This window comes from Phasianus colchicus, chromosome 6, assembly GCF_987193195.1.
Source record: "Phasianus colchicus chromosome 6, bPhaCol1.hap1.1, whole genome shotgun sequence".
In the NCBI taxonomy this organism is placed as follows: Eukaryota; Metazoa; Chordata; class Aves; order Galliformes; family Phasianidae; genus Phasianus; species Phasianus colchicus.
In genome coordinates this window covers 21,216,999-21,235,530 of record NC_143441.1, presented here as the reverse complement: position 1 = coordinate 21,235,530, position 18,532 = coordinate 21,216,999, and the positions used below count along the sequence as shown (strand labels likewise).

General features: G+C 52.6%; 2 protein-coding genes across 9 annotated transcripts in view; both read right to left on the bottom strand.

Annotated features, from left to right (window-relative positions):
• The window catches only part of HOXA3 (homeobox A3), a 34,687-nt gene that overhangs the window by 9,334 nt on the left and 6,821 nt on the right, over window positions 1–18,532 (bottom strand). For 2 of the 8 annotated variants that reach the window (XM_090142643.1, XM_090142637.1), the window contains exon 1: window positions 11,458–11,591. The exons of 1 other annotated variant lie outside the window; for it this stretch is intronic. The gene's annotated coding sequence lies outside the window, so the exon portion shown is untranslated. Of the gene's footprint in view, window positions 1–164; window positions 1,296–3,835; window positions 3,861–3,889; window positions 4,136–7,820; window positions 8,919–9,734; window positions 9,811–11,457; window positions 11,592–18,532 lie in introns of those variants that run through there. 5 more of the 8 variants (XM_090142639.1, XM_090142638.1, XM_031590145.2 and 2 more) reach the window with 5 other exon arrangements.
• On the bottom strand, window positions 11,693–15,340 carry HOXA4 (homeobox A4). Its single transcript, XM_031590147.2, has 2 exons — window positions 14,667–15,340; window positions 11,693–14,198 (listed from the first exon to the last, which is right to left on the bottom strand). The coding sequence occupies exons 1-2, from the start codon at window positions 15,262–15,264 to the stop codon at window positions 13,867–13,869; spliced, it is 930 nt and encodes a 309-aa protein (XP_031446007.1). The 5' UTR covers window positions 15,265–15,340; the 3' UTR covers window positions 11,693–13,866.

The window sequence follows — 18,532 nt, the reverse complement described above, 5'->3', positions numbered from 1 at the left end:
AAAAATAAAATTATACGGCAGGAAGAAAGAAAGGCGGCCGCCTGGGGAAGCCTGGGGGAAGGAGGGAAGGAGTGTGGCAGCGAAGGAGTGCGGCCCCCCCACCCAGCACCCGGGCGTCACCAAAGTCCAGGAAAATTATGCTAATGAAGACAAACGGCTCTCACAAAGGGTCGCTCTCACCGGCCTCCGGGGTTCTGCGGCGGGGCTGTTTGTTTTGTCCCTCTCACGAGCGGGTTTGGGGGCGGCCGTGCAATAGCCCCTCCGCCGCTCCCCGCCGCCCGGAGCCCCGCACAGCCCGGCTGAGCGCCGGGAATGGGGGGAGCGGCCCAGAGCGCCGGGTCCGGGACCGGAGAGCCAACCAAAGCCCACCAGGATCCCCGCTCTGGGCAATCCTCGCAGAGCCACGCTGGAAATCATTAGAGTTACTAATTATTAACTCATGCATGCGTGAGCGCACACACACACAGATGTACACACAGAACCCCCCCCGCCCCCCAAATATCCCCAGTGCTCGGGACGGGCGCAGAGGCGCTTCCCCCACCACCACCACCACCCCCGCCCCCCATGTGCCGCACACCCGGGCCGGGTGCCCGAAGCAGCGTGGGGACGCGTGGGCTGCAGTCCCGCGTGGACGTGGCCCCGGCGCCGCGCAGCCCCTCCCCGCCTCCTGCTCCTCCGGGAAAGCTCTCGCTTCTTTTTTTCCCGGCTTTGGGTGGGGGGGTCCCCCCCTTTTTTGTGCAAGAGCAACACAGCAGAGCCCGTGCAAAGCGGGCGCTCACACGAGGGCTGGAAACAAGTTGCAGCCCCGGCCCCTCGGGCTCTGGGCTCCGAGACCGAGCCGGGGCTCCGCGTAGAGCCGAGGTGTAAATTTGACGTTACTTCGTTAATTAAGGCATTAAAAATATAACCAGTCCGTTCAAAGCACGAGGGAGCCCGGCGTCATCCTAAAGCACAAACAAAGCGAGGGGGAAGCGAGAAATAAAAAGCACTATAAGGCTGGGGTGGCCTCTTACGCATACCAATGGTTTTTGTCATTTATGGCTATGCAAGATTTATGACTTCATGCACCAAAGCTGTAAACAGAGCACTAAAACAGAAAACACTTGCTCCTTATGGCACAAGTGAGAAGGCACCACATGAAAGGGGAAGCGGGCAGCGTAGGAGGAGAGGAGAAAGCAAAAATCCCGCGTATGCATTTTGCTTCAAACAACCCCGTGAATGTGGCATCGGAAGAAAAGTCTTTTTAGTCAATAATCAACCCCACACTTTCTTCTGAAACTGCTGAGCCGTCGCTCGCCCCGGTGCCCGACCGAATAGAGAGAGGCACCTTCGAGCCCCGACGGAGCCCTCCGGAATAAAGAGCGGAATGTGGCAGAGGGAGCACCGAGGACGAGGAAACCTGCGGCTGCCGGGACCGGGCCGGGCCGGGCCGGGCCGGGAGCGCTAAGGAGAGCGTGTGCCGCCCTTCCGTCTGAGGGCTTTATAACTTCGGAGCCGGATATTCTGACACCATGTCTGTATCTGAGTGTGGGGACGGGGGGTGCTTTGTAAAACCGGAGGGATTTGCGAGGGACTTTAACCGTGAGAACCGAAGTAGTTCGTGGGGATAGAGAGGTATTTCCTCCATTCGTCTTTTCCGCCTGCAAAGAGCGTTTTGCCTCTTGGCCCGTTTCCCCACGCCCCCTCTCTCCCCAAAGAGGTCATTTTAAACACGAAAAGACGATCTTTTTTCTTTCGTAATGTGCCTTATGATGGAGGGATAAGTGTCCCACCGCACAGCCCCCGCTGCTTTTATCTGCCTGGCCCTCTCAGGGGCCGAATATTTTCTTTCTGCCACATTCCGCAGAGAGCGATAGGACTCGGAGAGGGACCTTTGGGGCTGACTCTTGACTCACGGACGACTCTCTTTTTCTTCCCCTCAAAGTTCAGTTTACGGGATCCTGCACTGTCTTAATTTCCGAATAAAATGGTGCCCGGAAAGCGCTGTATCTCGGAATGTTTCGAATATCATTCAAGGTTGATTCTGGGGAATCTCTGTGGGTCTTAACAGCAAGGCGGGGAGCTGCGGGACGAATTCTGCAGGTCGGTAGGGCTTTTAGGGGGGGGGATATCAGAGGGACTGGGCAAGAGAGCAGTGCGAGCAGCCGTGGTTAACCCCAATCATTCTTTATATCCTCTAACACCAGAGAATTGCCGCGAACAGTTCGTTCTTTGCTCAGCAGAGCGAGGCTATTTACTCAAGCCGCCGAGATAGCCCTCTCTACAGAACTCTCCTTTCTTTTGCTCCGGAGCAGGACCGTGTTATTTATGAGTGTTTAACTGGGTCAACATGCATCCGAGCTGGGTCATAAATCAGAGGAAACGCTGCCAAGTAATGGAGCCGCAATTAAAGCTTACGCTTTCTTTTCGAGGCGCGTTTTGGCCCATTTCAAAGCATGGCAAAGCTAACCTTGGCTTTTAGACACGCTGCTGAGCGGAGGAGCGCTCCTGCCCGGAGTGAGAGGGACACAGGGTTTGGTTCAGCACGACCAGAGGGGAAATAGCAGTTGTTTGGGTCAGATGTGTTCTGAGAGCCGGTTAAAAAGCGAGGAGGCGAGAAAGAAGCGCTAAACATCTCTGCCCCCGAGGTCTCCGCAAAACGGCCGCGAATAGGTTCACGTGGAAACAGCCTTCTTTTTGCCGTTTGTTTTCAACTCGTTTTCTATCTCGTCCTTCGCTTTTCTGTCTCTTTCTCTCTTTCTGACCCCGAGAAGACGTGTCACGAAGCACCGGGAACTGGGGACAAATTGGTACCGCAGAAATAGGCGCTGACCAAATTGGAGGACAGAGCCTCCGAGCTGTGACCTTTCCCAAAGCAGAGACCCGCCGGGGCAGTGTCACTTTATGTAACATTTTGCCCTCCTCTCTAAGTTCTTTTCCTATAATGTGGCTACACGGACACATTTATCCGTATATGCACATATTTGTACATACTGTACGTACTTATATTTGTACATATGTACGTACTTATAGAAAAGGCTGCATGGATATGAATTAATTACCAGCGATACGGTCACCTAGAAGATGATTTCCAGTCTTACCCCCGTTATTCTCGCTTTCCAGAAGAAAACAAAACCAAAACCCAAACAAAATCAAATTAAATAAAATCCCGCCGCACTTCCAAGGCTGCTTATTGTCGGAAGACGCGGCTGCCTCTCGGCTCAGCTCCTCCTCACCGAGGAGAAGCAAAGAGGAGCCCCGGCTCATTCGGGAAGGGGAAACCTCGCCACAGAACTGAGCGCCCGCGCAGCCCTCCGCGCACGGCAAGCAAAACACCACCGAAGTATCATAAATAAAATGGCAGCACACTCGCGTACTCATCGATTTCCAGCTCGGCATCGGCCGAACAAACGCGCATAAAACAACCTCCGTCGCACACCCGAGAGCGACCCCAAACCGGCTGTATCTCCCCCCCCCCCCCCCAGCCCCGACCCCCGTAAATACATAAGTAAACAAACGCACCAACCGAAATGAAAAATGTATTTGAATTAAAAATCATCATAATAAAAATCATCATCATCATCAAAATGCCACAAAACGCTAAAAGGAGGCTTCCCGTCTCCCGCCGGCCATAAATAACGATAAGATGGCAATCGGGGGGCCGGAGCGGAGGCAGCTGGCCATCAGCAGCAGTGTGGGATCTCTATGGAGAAAAATAAATAAAGCAGCTCCGCTCGCTGCGAGGGGAGAGCGGAATATTTACCGCAGCAAATTGAAACAAAGAGGGAAGCAGCCCGGCCCTGGTGCACACACACGCACGCACACACACGCACTCACTTCAGCCTTTTCTACTGACCTTTGCCTCGAACAGCAATAACTCACCACATAAATGAACAATCAACGGAAATACCTTAAAATAAAATCCATCCTTTCTAACGAAGCATTTCGTCCTCTCGGCTCGACAATAAGCTTTCCATAAGGAACGAAAGCTGTCAGCGGAATGGCCAGCTCTTGAGGGGACGGTGATGGGGGCAGGAAAAAAAAAAATAGAAAGCAGTGCTTGCTCTGAACAGAAACTGGAAAAGCGTAATCGCAGACGGAGCCAGACCGGGTCTCCACTCCAAATGCCACAATAATGCGCTGTATTATGTGCTCACGTGGTCATACGTCAACTTAAATCCTTTTAGTTGAAATAGGGAATCACTGAAGGAGCGGGGTTTCTGAGAGCGAGCCGTGGCTTTTTAGAGCCTTAGCCCGCTGCGTTAGAGGAGAGTTTAGAGGGATGGAAGAACCACAAAACAAAATTAAAAAAAATAATAATAATAAAATTTCAATCAAGAGCCGGCGCTGCCTTGGGAGGGGGAGGGAGGGGGTCGGTTCGAGTCTCTTTCATCCCACACCAGCATTTCTTTATACAAAGCCCATCGGAAAGTCGGAGGAATCCTTCTTGCGCCGTGGGATCGCACCGCACCCTGATACTGAGCCTAATTAATCGGCATTTGCTCCCCGGGCCACCGCGCTATCCCACGTCGCACGTTCTCTTCAAGCCCCGAAGAAAGCCCAAATCTCAACGCCATCCTTTTCAGCTCCCTTCTACACGGGACGATTCCCGGCCCCCCCCCCCCCTCCCCGGCCGCCTCTGCCCTCCATTGTGCAGGGCTTGCTGCCTCCCACACGTTACATCGGGGCTCCTGCAGAAACTAAAAAGACCTATAATTACCTGACAAAGGCAAAAAAGGGTCTCTTCTAAGAGGCTAGTTGATTTTTGTCCTTGTACCACACTATGGAGCACACACCTTCCTTCACTGGCGTGCCTCTGAATTTTGCAAAACCTTTTGGGACCTCGCTGTTAAACCTGTGCTTACGCATTTCCTATACAGCTAGTTTGAGTGATGCACAAAATTATAGGTTTCTAACGATGAAAAAAAAAAAAAAAAAAAAAAAATTGGGGAGGGGGAGCTGTCTGCCTGAGGGGGAAAAGAAAAGAAAAAAAAAAAAAAAAAGAAGAAGAAGAAGAAGAAAAAGAAGCAGCCCTATTCGGCCCCCGAGCCTGCCCAGCGAGCCAGACTCGCCTGTGTGTGAACACATCACATCTTCCCTGCAAGGCAGTTTAACTTCTGCTATTGACACAATAAGCTAAACAAACAAAAGAAGCCCTAATCTCACCCAACTTTTCTGGACGGAGTCGCAGAGATTCGGACGGATCGCGCTTTTAACGTGTTCCTGACTGCGTCCTGTGACTCCAGCATTATGCGCTGTGATGTGAATACCTTTGCCTAAACCTTTCCACCACCCCCACGGGCTCGAAGAAAACTTTCAGCCAACTGCATATCCCCCCTTAGCGTTTCACCTGCGCTCCACTGAGCAGAAAGGAAGGGGATTTCTTTTGGAAGGCCATTTTTACTGCTAGGGGCATGCCTTCCTACTCTCACTTGGGCTGTAAAAGTGGGCCACTGGAATTTAAACCCATCAGTAACAGCGTATATGAGTGGACAGTGCAGCAAAGTCAGCGTGACATTACAGCAGAGGAAGAATTTGCAATTTTTCATAGGGAAGTCACTAAGCTCGTGACAGGGCACGCATACATTATCCCTCACTAGGAACTGGAATAAAAATGATAACACCTCTGAAAGAGAGAGGAGAGCATTATCCGCATACGACAAGGCAGCAGCTAGCAGCACCACGTGGGACTCCATAGGGCACTCCGTAGCCCTCGTCCTAAACGTAAACCAAGGCTGAGATTTACTGGACGGGGCGGATTCATGGCTCTTTTGAATACAGCGCGTTTTGGGCCCATCAAAAAAAAAACACAGAGAGAAGTTCCCCTGCAACAATGAGGCCGAAATTAATGGGGAATGGAGCAGATGTTGAAAAAAGCAGAGCAAGTCTTTCTAGGGGCCGTTGTAAAAAGTTATCGACTGCTTTGCGTCAAAAGCAGAAAGATGGCTTTAGAAGTTGCAGTCCTGAGCAAATAGAAACTACAAAAGCAATAAATCACAATCATAAGTCAGCTTAAATGCCTTAACGCTAGCTACGGCCACTGGCTTCAAAACCCCGTTTCTATGAACATCTTTATTAGTATTAATGGTCAAGTTAATGCTAAAACTACTGTTTAACAATTAACTTCGTGTCTGCAGTGGGGAAACTAATTAATTCTTGAGAAAAGTAACTCCTTGACGGCTGAATACCTGACTCAGTGTGCTTCGGGAGGGCTGAGGGGGAGTCCTCCCTGCTGCACACTGTCCTGGGTGGCAGCTGAAAATGATTCCCCCCGCCGAATTTGGAGAAGGTTTTCTTTGCTCCACTACTTATGATCACGGGTTTACAAACACGAATTCAAAGGACCGTGTAAGTAGCAGACGTTAGATTTCCTCCGCCATCCCATATATTACTTTGTTCCTGTTCCTGGACATTCAACACTGTGTTTTATGACCTCGATGATTTGGAGACCTGAAACATTGTTTCTGGGAGAGGAAAAAAAAAAAAAAAAAAAGAAAGAAAGAAAAGAAAAGAAAAAGAAAACGTGGCGTTTCTCAGTGAGTCTGCTACTGATTTTTCTGTGCTTTACACACATGGCTCCGAGTTGGGCTGAAATTCCAGCCTCGATAACAACAAACAGATCTGAGTTCGTAACGTGCACTCGTTACGAGAAACCCTTTTGCCAGCTCTGGCACCAATAAACTCTCCTAGCATTAATGTGATTTAAAGTTACCTTCAGTACAAATAAATTTCGAATTTCTGCCGTCTTTCATGTTTACGTTTATGGCAGTCGTTAAGAGGTCAGGTTGTCACTCCCATGCGGAGAGGACATGGGAATCGCCGCACTACACGAGTATTTATTTCCTCTCTTCCTCGAAAGTAGGGATCTGTTGGGATGCGGAGCTGTTTACCTACATCTGCGAGGCTGATCGAGATAAAGTCGCTCTTTGATCACTTCGAAGCAGATAAAAAGAGCAGAGCTAGCGCCCGTGCCCTGGTGGAAGCTGCCCCGGGAGGCAGCTGAGGCTGAGCGCCGGGGCACCTTAGGAATCCCAAATATCTCCGCACGAAATGCTGCGGGTGCGTGCCACAGGAGGAAGGTTTCCTCACACCGTGTTTTCGCTTTTAAATTTCCGTGAGTGGACGTTCGCAGCGCCTTTTTGTAGTTAAGATTTAAGCAGCTCATTAAACCGACACAAAGAGCCCTTGTAGTCCTGTAATTTATGACCGCTTTTAAAAGGTTGTAAAATACACTAATTGTACATCAGCGTCCAAAAATAAGCAGGTAAATCTAGCAGGAATTTACGCTAATTCTCTCTAATCCTCCCTCCTCTGCGGCTGGCAGGGGAACACGATCGCTACGGAAAGCATCGCCGGTCCCTGCCAGAGCACCAGGGCTCGGGCACCAACCGCATCAGCCCACGGCCGGGGCGAGGCGGGCCGGGCCGGGCAGCTACCTGAGCTTTTTGTGGGTGTGAGCACCCACGCACAGCCGTGTCCCGTGGCAGGGCACCGCCGCACGGCCCCTCCAGGAGCCGCCGACAGACCGGCAGCGATAAGAACTCAGCCCCGCCGTGCTCCAGCTATCTCCCTCTCCCCCTTACGCCTGCGATTTTGAAAGGAGGACGAAGAAATCCTCAAGCTCTTTGGCTCCTCAGACGACTTCGCATCCTTCCTGTTCCCGGCGCCTTTATAAGGGCTCAGGCACTCGGGTCCCGCACGTCGCTTTGTCTGCCCGGACACGCGCATTCGCAGAGGCGGAAGATGAATAGAGACGAGCCACCGAACCCCCGGCTCGGTTAAATATTTCTCACCGCCCCTCTCAGGTACGAGGCCGGCACAGGGCCGGTCCCGGCTCTTACCTCGTCCCGCCGCCGAGGCCGGGGCCGGAGCGCTGCCGCCGCCCGGAGCGGGGCTTTTCGGGGCGCCGGGCGCTCTGCAAACAAGCGACAAACAACGCCTTAACGGGGGAAGCGGGGCCGGCGCTCGGCCGCCCGCGGGCGGGGTGGGCTGTGCCGGGACGGCCCCGCACGGCCGCAACTCTCCGGCGGGGCCAGGAGCGCTGCTAGCTGAGAAATAAAAGCGTGGGGCTCTTTTTTTCTTCCCCCCCTCCCCTCCCGTAGACAACTATGCCTTCTGTCTCCAAGTGTTTGGAAATATTGTCATTCCAAACTCTTGTTACATGAATGTCTGCTTTATTTTCCTCTGGGAAACCTTTGTTTAGGATCATTTAATCAAGAACAGACATTAAACACAACCAGTGGTGTTCATCTCTGTTGAATAAAACGCGGAACGAGTTCCAGTTTCAATGCGGAGAGTATTGTGGTTGGGCTCTCATTCAAACAGGGAGCGGGGCCCGATCCTGGCCCCAGTAGCGCAGGAAGAGGCTGATAATTGACTTCGCCGAAGCAGCATCGGGCCCGAAAGGCTTAAGAGGGGAGGGGGGGGGAGAAGAAAAAAAAGAAAAAGAAAAAAAAAAAGAAAAAAAAAGAACAACGCGAGAACACCGGCACTGAAAGCCAACAGACGGGGAGAAAACTGGACGGCCTCACTCCCCCTAAAATAAACAATATTGCACAATCCAAAGAGACAATAGTCAGATTATTCGGGTGCCACTTACTGAATCACGTTTACTTATGAATTTGTCAGATGTAATAACGTGCCCCCTCTATTCATTCTCGCTAATAAAAGCCGTCTAACGCGTCTGAAAATTGTCAGTAAATGTAAATGCTAATAATTAAATAACACAGTTCTCGTAGAAGAATGTCTTCTGAGCCCTGGAAATATTAAGTCTGTCTTGGGAGAACTTTTCCAGCAGATATTTCGCGTTGGTAATTTAGTAGTCCCATAATTACTCTAATAATTTTAAATTTGGTGTTGAACTCCAGCCTACATAAAATCATGCAATAATAGCCTCCTAAGCTGTTTATTGCCGTCTCATAAATTTCAGAGCGCTGACTGCTACAATCTCCTGGCAAACACCGAAGGATTCGGCGAGTTCCGCCGCCATTCGTGCCCAGCCGCCCCCGGCGCTCCATCCGCCCCTCTCGGAGGGCACCCCGCACCGCGGGCTCAGCCCGCACCTCCCCGCCCCGACCCCTCATCGATAGCCTCGCTACGAGCGGCCATCAGCATCGATCAAGAGAGCCGGGACCGGGCGGCCCCACTCGTGTTAAATATGGAGTGTGTATCTGCAAACGGTGCCAGCGACTTTCTGTTATTTATTTTGGAGCTATTAAGTCACACCGCCATATATTACGCTGCCACGGCCCTTTAAACTACGCTTCCTCTTGAAAGAGTTGCTAAGTAGCAATAAAGCACTTTACAAACGCTAGGACATTATTATTATTTTTTTTAATTTGTTGTTATCCCAAACTCTAATATTCATTGCGCCACTTTAAGTTCCTACATAAATCGTTCAGACTAATGAGTCATAGAGAAATTCGCCCGTGACTTTTCCTTTACAATGCTCGCCGCCTCTCCATCTCTTTTTTGGCCCCGCATTAGGAGCCGGTGATTTATTAGCGCCTGGAAAACGGAACAAAGCAGGTCCTCCTGCACGGTGGCACCCAGCCCTCCGCTGTGTGAATTAGAACATTATCAAATGTGTTCGCCTCGGTAGCGCTTAATCACCAAACGCCGTAATGTGACCACAAGGCAGCGAAAACAAAGATTCAACATTTCTAAATATTAAACTTGTTAAGCAAAGGCTCAGCAGACAAAGCAAGCACAAACAATTAAAGTCATCAAGCTAGAAAGACGCACTCCCTACTTACCAACACAGACCCTACTGCTTGCTTAAGGAGTTTAGAATCTTTCAAGATAAATCAGGTGGGTTTTTTTAAAGGGAAAAGAAAAAAAAAGAAAAAAGAAAAAAAGAAAAAAAAAAAAAAAGAAAGAAAAACAAACTCCAGTAATAAGGAGTTGAGTTTCACTTGTGAGAGAATCACTCCTAGTGAGGACTGACGGCCACAGATCCATTCCTGACTATCTGCATTAATTATTTAATGAGTCACGTGACCCTAAAGATTAAAATTTCAATATCTCCCCCAGAACAGACGCAACACCTTTATCTGCGAGCGCAGGGATCCTGTACTCGGTCCCCTATCTCTGCTGCCTTTGACAGCTCCTCAGTTTCTAGGGAGAGCGCTGGGACATGAATAATACGGGCTCGTCCCTCTCCTTGGCGGGACGGGGCAGCCCCGCAGCACCCCCCCCAAACACACACACAACAGCGAGCCGGTCCCAGAGCCTCGGTGTGTGGGGCAGCGTGCAATATTGAGGGGGGATGGAGGGGCTGGATGCTGTTGGCGATGGGAGTACTGGGGCGGTCCCCCCCCCCCCCCCCGGGAACCCCCGGGCTACCTTCCAACGAGGGACAATCTCCCTTCTCACGGTCCCGGGCGGGGCCAGGAGGGCTCCTGGGCGCGGCGGGGGTGGGGGTGGGGGGGCGGTGGCGGAGCTCCCTCTGCCCACGAGGGGAGCCCGAACCTCGGACCCGCGTGGGCCGGGTTAGCCCGAGGGGACGGCCCCGGGAGACCCTCGTGTGGAGCGTCACTCCCGGGAGGTTGCGGCCCCGGCCCGCGCCCCCGCTTGCCCGAGGGGTTGGGAGGAACTGTGGGGGCAGCGGAGGGACAGAGCCGCCCGGATAGGGTCCCGGTGTGTGGACCCGGGGGGGCGGGAGGGGCCGGGATCTCTCTGTCAAACCTCTGCCTGTGTGAGGGCTCCCCCCATCCCTGCACTGTTATTGACACTGAAAAACGGTCCGTTGGACGACAGCGCCCTGAAAAAAATATATAGTAAAAAAAAAAAAAAAAATCACAGGATTGAGTAATCCTCCAATGCGGAATGGCTCTAGTTATTAAATACCACGAGGCGCTTGTCACAGCCGAGTTCCCCCTGTAATAAAACACCAGGTATAGCAGAGATTGCGGGAGAATGGGGAAGGAGACCTTGGCAAACTCCCATTTTTCTTGGTGGGTGGAGGGGAGGTGGGGAGCGGGGTTAACGGCGTGGCGTTCCCTGCGGCCATTAAATTGACTCCGAGGTGATTTTGTCTTTCTTTGAGATATTGACAAACTTCCACTTGCGGCGTTTTGGGCCGCGCTCGCCTTTGTGGTGAGAGCAGATAAATACGTGTGTGAGAGACAGGGGAGAGCGAGGGAGAGGGAGGGAGAGAAAGAGACATTGCGGTCCGAGCTCCAGCTTAAAAAGAATACTGTCTTTAAAGGTCAAGGGTTTGAAGGGTCAGTCTGCTCCTCTAAAAAAAACAATTAATGGGATAGAAAATTTGTCCTCTCGGTGAACTCCTGGTTGCCCTAGCAAAGGGAGCACAATGCGAGAATTTAAGGCGGACGACGTAATTTTGGAAGTTATTGTAAGCCGGGTGGGATGGAAGCAGGAGTGGAGGGCTCCCGGCCCGGCAGCATCGCGCAGCACACAGAGGACCGGAGGGGGGTTGGAGGGGGGGGGGGGGAAGGGAGAAAAAGGAAGATTTACCTTAAACGACGAAAATCGGCCGTGGGGCATTTTGCAGTCCGCCGCTCTATCTCCACCGACAGAGTGTGCATGTTTTTAGCAGACAGCCGAGATGCGGTGTCTTTACACATGACCACTTTTTTTTTTTTTTTTTTTTTTTCCAGGAAAATCCTTTGCGTCTTCACAGACTTTTCCAAGAGAATGCCTTTCAGAACCGCTGTTGAATTACAAAGAAGTATTTATTGTAGGAGGTGATTAATGGTCCTCTCTAAAATTGCTATTTGCAGCGTGATTTCATTTCTCTTTTCAGTGGGACAAACCAGGTTTATACGCACAGGCTGCACACCAAAGCAACCCCGCGCTGCCAGTTAATACGTTTCAGCTGGAATTGTGCTCGCTTGTGCTAATTTTGGCTCGAGGTACGCGAAGGGATTCGAGCAATAAACAAAACGAGGAGCTGCACGCCCGCAGATAGCGGCTGCCCGCTTCCAGCTGTATCGCTCTCCCTCTAGGAGGAGGCGGCTGCGACGTGGGGCTCAGCACACAGCGCTGAGTGGGAGCGCTCCCGGGGCCTGCTCGTTGGCCAGGCTCGGAGACAGCAGTGTTTGCTCAGTGTGTTTACAACGCCATATCTGCTGTGCTGAGCATACTCCGCCAGTGAAACGTTACATTTCTTACCGAGGAGCTCTGCGCTCCTCGGGTGGGCAGCGATGCTCGCGGGGTCCCACCGGATGCCCCTCCGGGCCGATGGGCACCGGCCTCTGCCAGTGGGATCCCAAATCCCTGTCGGATGGACGCGGTAAGTAACTGAGTCCCGGCCTCCGGCCCTTCTCTGGGAGAGGCACGGCACTGGAGCTCCTTTCCAGACTGTGCTACCATCTCTCGGGCTGAGAAAGCCTTTGGGGGCAGCGAGGAGCCGCTCCCCTCGCACCCCATTTTGTCCCCATCGTATGAAGAACCTCGGTCAGATAAACATCTCAGCTGTGCCCTGTTTCGTGTCACTGGTAAGGCTCTCTCAATACAGCTCAAAACTGTCTTTAAAGTAAAGAGAGAGAGAAAGAGAGAGAGAAAGAAAGGAAAAAAATAAGGAAGGAAGAGAAAGGAAGAGAAAGGAAGAGAAGGAGGCAGCTAGAGAAACTTCAGGTTACCGCCCATGTATTTCCCTTCAGAAGTGCTGCCAATTGAGGAATCACAATAGGAAGAAAACGAACGAATAAATCACGGCCGGCTACAGATTTACAGTGTTATCGTGGCGAGCATGTGGGACTTCTCCTCCAGCGCAATCCGCCATGGGAGCTCATTGGCTCCCAGCAGCTCAGTCACTCTGTAGCGCAGTGCAAACGAGCCCAGAGCTCGGCGATGGAGCGGGTCGGTTCTGTCCCGAGTTCTGCAGAGAACCCGGCTCGCTGTGCGGTACAGACAGCTTTCCCCGTCCCGCAGCGCTCTCCCCGCAGACGGCAGTTGGGACGGGGGACGCTTTGCGCTACATTTAAGCAACCAGAACCGTATTGACGGAACGAATCCCAAGTTACACCAACACGTTAGGCCGTTGTTTTCCACTCCTGGTGCCGAGAGCGGCGGAGCACAAGGTGCACGAAACAGCACGGAGTGGACGCGTGTTTGTTTCAAGCGTTTAATTCTTTTGTACAGAATAATCTTTATTACCAGCATCTGGCACTGTATACATTACACCAAAAATTCACAAATTGTACATGGACCCAAACGATTTAGACGGTGCCAAATATGAAGACAGCCACAGCCTTTATAGCTTTTTTTTTTTTTTTTTTTTTTTTTTTTTTTTTAAATAAATGCAATTGGGAATGTGGAGAAAAACTCATATATCACAGCTACTGCGGGGCTACACCGAAACCCAGCTAAGTTAGCGCCGGTACACCAACACGGCGGGAGGGGACGCTTCCCATAAGTTTTTAACCCGAGGTGAACGTGTCCGCTCTGTGCCTCGTGGGTCCGTGTTTGCCCCTCACGGCCACGCTCGTCCCACGCCACTCGAGTCACTGCCTCGGGCGGGCGTCCCCCGAGCTCTTGGCTTTGTTTGAATCGTCTTTTATTTTGTAAAGTGTTCTCTATTTAAAATTAAAAAAAAAAAAAAAAAGAGTCCGTCATAGGTACGGAGAATTCGTCCGTGACAGCATCCAGCACTCTTACAGCGAGGGCAAGAGAGGGTTTCCATAAATAGAAAAAAAATGATGGGCATGGAACCATTATCTATATACAATGTAGGCAATCGTCCGGGTTTTGGTTTCAACGTGTGCCCGTCCCTGGGCACGTCTCGTCCTCCTTCCCTGCTCCTGCTTTGTTTTACACAGTTGCGTGGTCCCAAGGGCCAGTCGCCAGCGCGGGCGGCCGCACAACCCCAATAGATAGGTAAATAGAGATCTATATATTAAAAAAAAAATAATGATAACCCCCTTATAGCGCGGCCGCGTTGGGCGCAGCCCCGTCGAGCGGGCGGGGGTGACCCTGTGTCTGTGCCTTGGCCTGCTGCTGGCCGAGCGAGGGCTGGTTGGAGGAGCGCATCTTGGTGTTGGGCAGCTTGTGGTCCTTCTTCCACTTCATGCGCCGATTCTGGAACCAGATCTTGACCTGGCGCTCGGAGAGGCACAGGGTGTGCGCGATCTCGATGCGTCGCCTCCTGGTCAGGTAGCGGTTGAAGTGGAACTCCTTCTCCAGCTCCAGGACCTGCTGTCGGGTGTAGGCGGTGCGGGACCGCTTGGGCTCCCCGCCGCTGTAGTTGGGGTTGACTGAACGTGCACCCACGGCCACGCGGAGAGGAGAGAAGGGAGGGAGCGATGGAACATCGTCATTAGAGGATAACTTGACACCGGGTTCAAATCAGATACATAACGGCAAGAAAAATTGTTTCGCAGCCTATCGGCAGCGGGGACAATCGAGGAGCAATAAAAAATGGTGATGGGCATTTGGGTTAGAAGAAAAGCTTCAAAGACACATGGCCCAGAGCCACTGAAGGGCAATTAAATTTATGGGGGCTATAATTACTGCCCTAACAGTTTGGCGTCTCGTAAATCTTTTGATAAAGGACCCCGGATACAAAAGGTTTCTCACTTTTTTTTTTTTTTTTTTTTTTAAATTAGGAAACGCGGAGGGAGGAAAAAAAAAAAAGCCACACACGTACCCGGCCCCAGCAGCACCCTCCCCCCCTTCCCTCCTTGCAGGCGCATCCCGGCCTCCCCCTGCCCCGGGCGACTCACCCGTGCTCACGTGGATCTTCTTCATCCAGGGGTACACCACCGGCTCCTTCCCCTTCAGCCCGGGCAGGCTCTTGTCGGGCAGCAAAGCGCAGCCCGGCCCGGTGCCGGCCCCGGCGGCGGGGGCCGCTTCGCAGCGGCGCTGCAGGGCATGGCCGGGGAGCAGGGGCTGGGCCGGCCCGGGGTGGCCCTTGGCGGGCGGCGGCGGCGGCGGAGAGGCTCCCGGGGGCGGCTGCTCGGGGCCCGGGGCTGCGCTGCCGGCGCTGCTGTAGCTGTAGGGCGCCTGGGGGTAGGAGGGTGCCTGCGCCGGGTACAGCGCCTCGGGAGGCGGCCCCGGCGGCCCCGGCGGCGCGGCGGGAGCCTGGTAGCCGGGTTCCCGGCGGGGCCGCGGGAAGTACTCGGGCAGAGCGGGGCCCGGGTGCGCGGCGTGCAGGTGCGGCGGCGGCGGCGGAGGCGGCGGTGGTGGGGCGTGCGGGTGCGGGTGGTGCGGGTGGTAGCTGGCGGAGCTGCCGGCGCTGCCGCTGTGCTGCGTGTACTCCTCGCAGGGAGGGAATTTGGGCTCGATGTAGTTGGAGTTTATCAAAAACGAACTCATGGTCATTAATTTGTGAAGTGCAAAAATACTAATTTTTCTCGCGTTGTCGTTTTTCTGGGCTCGGCGAGGCCCCTCCCCTTCCCCCCCCCCCCCTCCTTCCACTCCCTCCCTCTCCCCCTCCCGCCGCTGTCAAGTGCTCGCCGCTGCCAAAGTTTGGGCCTCCGGCTTCCCCCTCCCCGCCGCACTCCCCTCCCTTCCTCTCTTCCCACCCCTGGAGCGCGCACAACGCGCACACACACACACACACACGCACGCACCCCGACACACCATCACCACCTGACCGCCAGCGCCAATTACCACGCGGGGCCGCGGACCCCGGATCAGGAAATGGAAGGAGAGAGAGCGGCCGTAGGGCACCTCCGCGCCCGCGGCCCCACCGCGGAGCCGCTCCCGGCGCCTCCTCTCCGGGCCTCGCCGCGCCCCGCGCCCGCTGCTCAACGGCATCGCCGCCTCCTCCCGGGCTGCGGCCGGCACTCGCGGTGTCAAGCGAGATAAAACTAATCCAGAACTGACAGTCCTCACACTCGTCATTTTTTTTTTCCCTTTCTTTTCTTTCTTTTTTTTTTTTTTTCCCCTTTCGTGTCAGAAAGCGGGCAGGGGAAATAGAGTGCAGCGCGAGGAGGGAGGCAGGCGCTGAGCGGGGCGTTGCACAATAGCTCTCCACGCACCCATCACCCAACACCTCCCGTCGGGGCTGCGGGGTGGAGGTCGCCTCACCCCCTCCTTTTTCCGCGACCTCTCCCCGAGCCGAGAGCCGGCAGCTCCCGTCCCCCTGCAGCCTGCTTGGCGGAGGAGCAGATCCCAAAGTTAGCGCGGACGTCGCGAGAAGGCCGAGGGGAGCCCCTCCGTGTACTGTGGGGTGCGGGGGACATGGGGAGTCGGGGAATAACGGGGAGGAGAGGGAGGGCGGCGCGGTGCTATAAACGCTTCCTACCGGCTGCAGCGGGGCTCGCTGCGAACATCCCTCCCCGCAGAGCTGCGTTTTCCAACTACGAATGTAAGACTGTCGCTTCTCTTGCCTGGTGCTGGCTCAATTTCTGAATTCTCAGTTCCAAGAGAAATCTTTGTCGCCTTCGCAGAACGCCTGGCGAGGGAGGGACAGGGCACCCGGCCACTGCTGCGTTGCTGGAACTGAGACTGTTAACGATATTTTCAGCTCAGAGGGAAAAGAGACACCCGCCCTGACCTTAGGTAATTGAAATTTGATGGTTAAACTAATTACGCTCTTATTCTAAGGGGAAAAAGTACTATCGAACGCCATCTACTCTTGCAGATTGGAAGTTAGAAGCGAACTTTTCCGATTTTTTTTTTTCCCTTTACAGGAGAGCGTGTATACCCACAGAACTGTTTACCGCATCCTTTGAGAATATAACTGCGGAGTGGGTAATCTCACCCTCCGGTGTGAGAAAATGCATCTAATATATCAGGCATAAGTACGACGCATTTTAGATCTCGCCCTCCTAAAGATACGACATTAACAGTTACTCTGTTTGAAATTCAGATTATTGTCTTTAGCCGTTTTATAGATAATGGGAACGTGTAATAGAATTCCATTTGAAGCTCTATTCTACCCAAGTAGGCGCACGGAGTATCGATCTGTATTTGACACACACGGACACACGCACACTGCAGGCGGTTCGTAAGATGTTCGAACATTTCCAGCACTTGGGCATACTGGACTACTTATCTAAACAATCACTCATTTCCTGCTCATATCGAATGGCTAATTTGTAAAGAGAGTTAAAACACATTTATTTACTCATTTCCAACAGAACATCTATGGAACTCTTTAACTGGGCTAATAGATAAGTTCCTCTATTTACTCTGCGTGGAGAGGAAATGCGGTTACACACACACACACACAGACGCAGCCGCACACTTTGGGCAGAAAAGAGGAGATTGCTTTATTAAAAATAATAACAACAACACGGCAACCCAGACTGGAAAATCAGAGCTCCCACCTGCATTACCTTAAAAAGAAAAAGAAAAGGAAAGGAAAAAAGAAAAAGAAGAAAAGAAAGAAAGAAAGAAAAAAAAAAAAAAAAAAAAGAACAGAAAGAAAGAAAAGAGATAAAAGGAAAAAAAAAAAAAAAAAAAAAGATTGCCAAAGCCCAAAGCACGTTCCCGGCGCAGAGCTGCACGCACGCACAAATACCTGCTGGCCGCCACCAGATGCATTGCCCTGCGGTGCCGGGCACATTATCCTCGCCATAAGGCAATTCCGGAGGCTCTATGGCTAGCTCGGAACAGCAGGCTCCGTGCTCCCGAGGCACGAGAAAACGCAACGAAAACCGCTGTCCCGATTTGTAGGCTCAGCTCTGTGCCGACGAGCTGAGCGGGTTCTGCTTCCTATTATTTACCGCGATTAGATCTCGGAGATGACTCGTTTCGCTGCACCTCTCTACCGTGTGGCTCTGCCGCTGGGTTGGACGGAGAAGGATGCGGTGCTGTGTGCTACCGTAAATCTGCAAGGTGACCCGAGGTGCCGGGCTCAGCCTGTTTCTGCGGGGTTCTATCAGGGTGCGGAGATGTGCTGAGGCAGGACCTCCAAAAGGCCTGTTCCATGTCTTTGTGGTTTTGTTATCATAAACAAGAACCCAGCCAAGACCACCAAGTGTTATCTTGCACACGGCCATTTCGACATTTTACTGCAAGATTTATGGCTGTAATAAACAATCTCTGAAACCCTTTTTTTTTTCTTTTTTTTTTTTCCCCTCCCCGGTACTTCCCTTTGCAAACTTGTAGCATCATCCTAACCCCTCAAAGAAAGAAAAGGAGAGGGAAAATAGGCCGGGTCCCTTATTTTTACAGAGGGGCCGGGGGCTCTGTTAGCTGCGGAAGGAGCCTTTAATCAGTGATGTTGGAGCTGGGGGCTCCCGGCCGAAGAGGAGATGGGGACTGCACTGGAATTAAGTTGAGAGTGAGAGAGTTAATTGCCGTGCACCAAGGAGAGCAGCTTCATGCATACGCAAAGGGGGTGAGGGGGTCCCCCTTTCTCTCGGGAAGCATGCAAACGCCGCGTTCCCCTCCGCGCCCGCGGCTAAACCGTACGGATTACAAAAGAGAAGATAAGAACGAGGAGAGAGGAGAGTAATAACAACAACAACAGTAATAATAGAAGACAACCTTTCGCCGTGCCCGGGCACCCACCACAGAGAGGGGCAGGAGGAGGAAGGATCGCACCCGCAGCCTGGGTTGAATTTGATTTGAACCATTTTGAATATATTTAGCCCCAGCTTTCCCCTCTTGAATGCGAGGCTGTCCCGAGTTTCAA

Bases quoted from the DNA above. Each gene is read 5' to 3' on its own strand.
- HOXA4 (XM_031590147.2), bottom strand. From the start codon at position 15,264: ATGACCATGAGTTCGTTTTTGATAAACTCCAACTACATCGAGCCCAAA. The intron at 14,199-14,666 runs GTGAGTCGCCCG...GTGCACGTTCAG, and splicing joins GAAGATCCACGTGAGCACGG to TCAACCCCAACTACAGCGGC.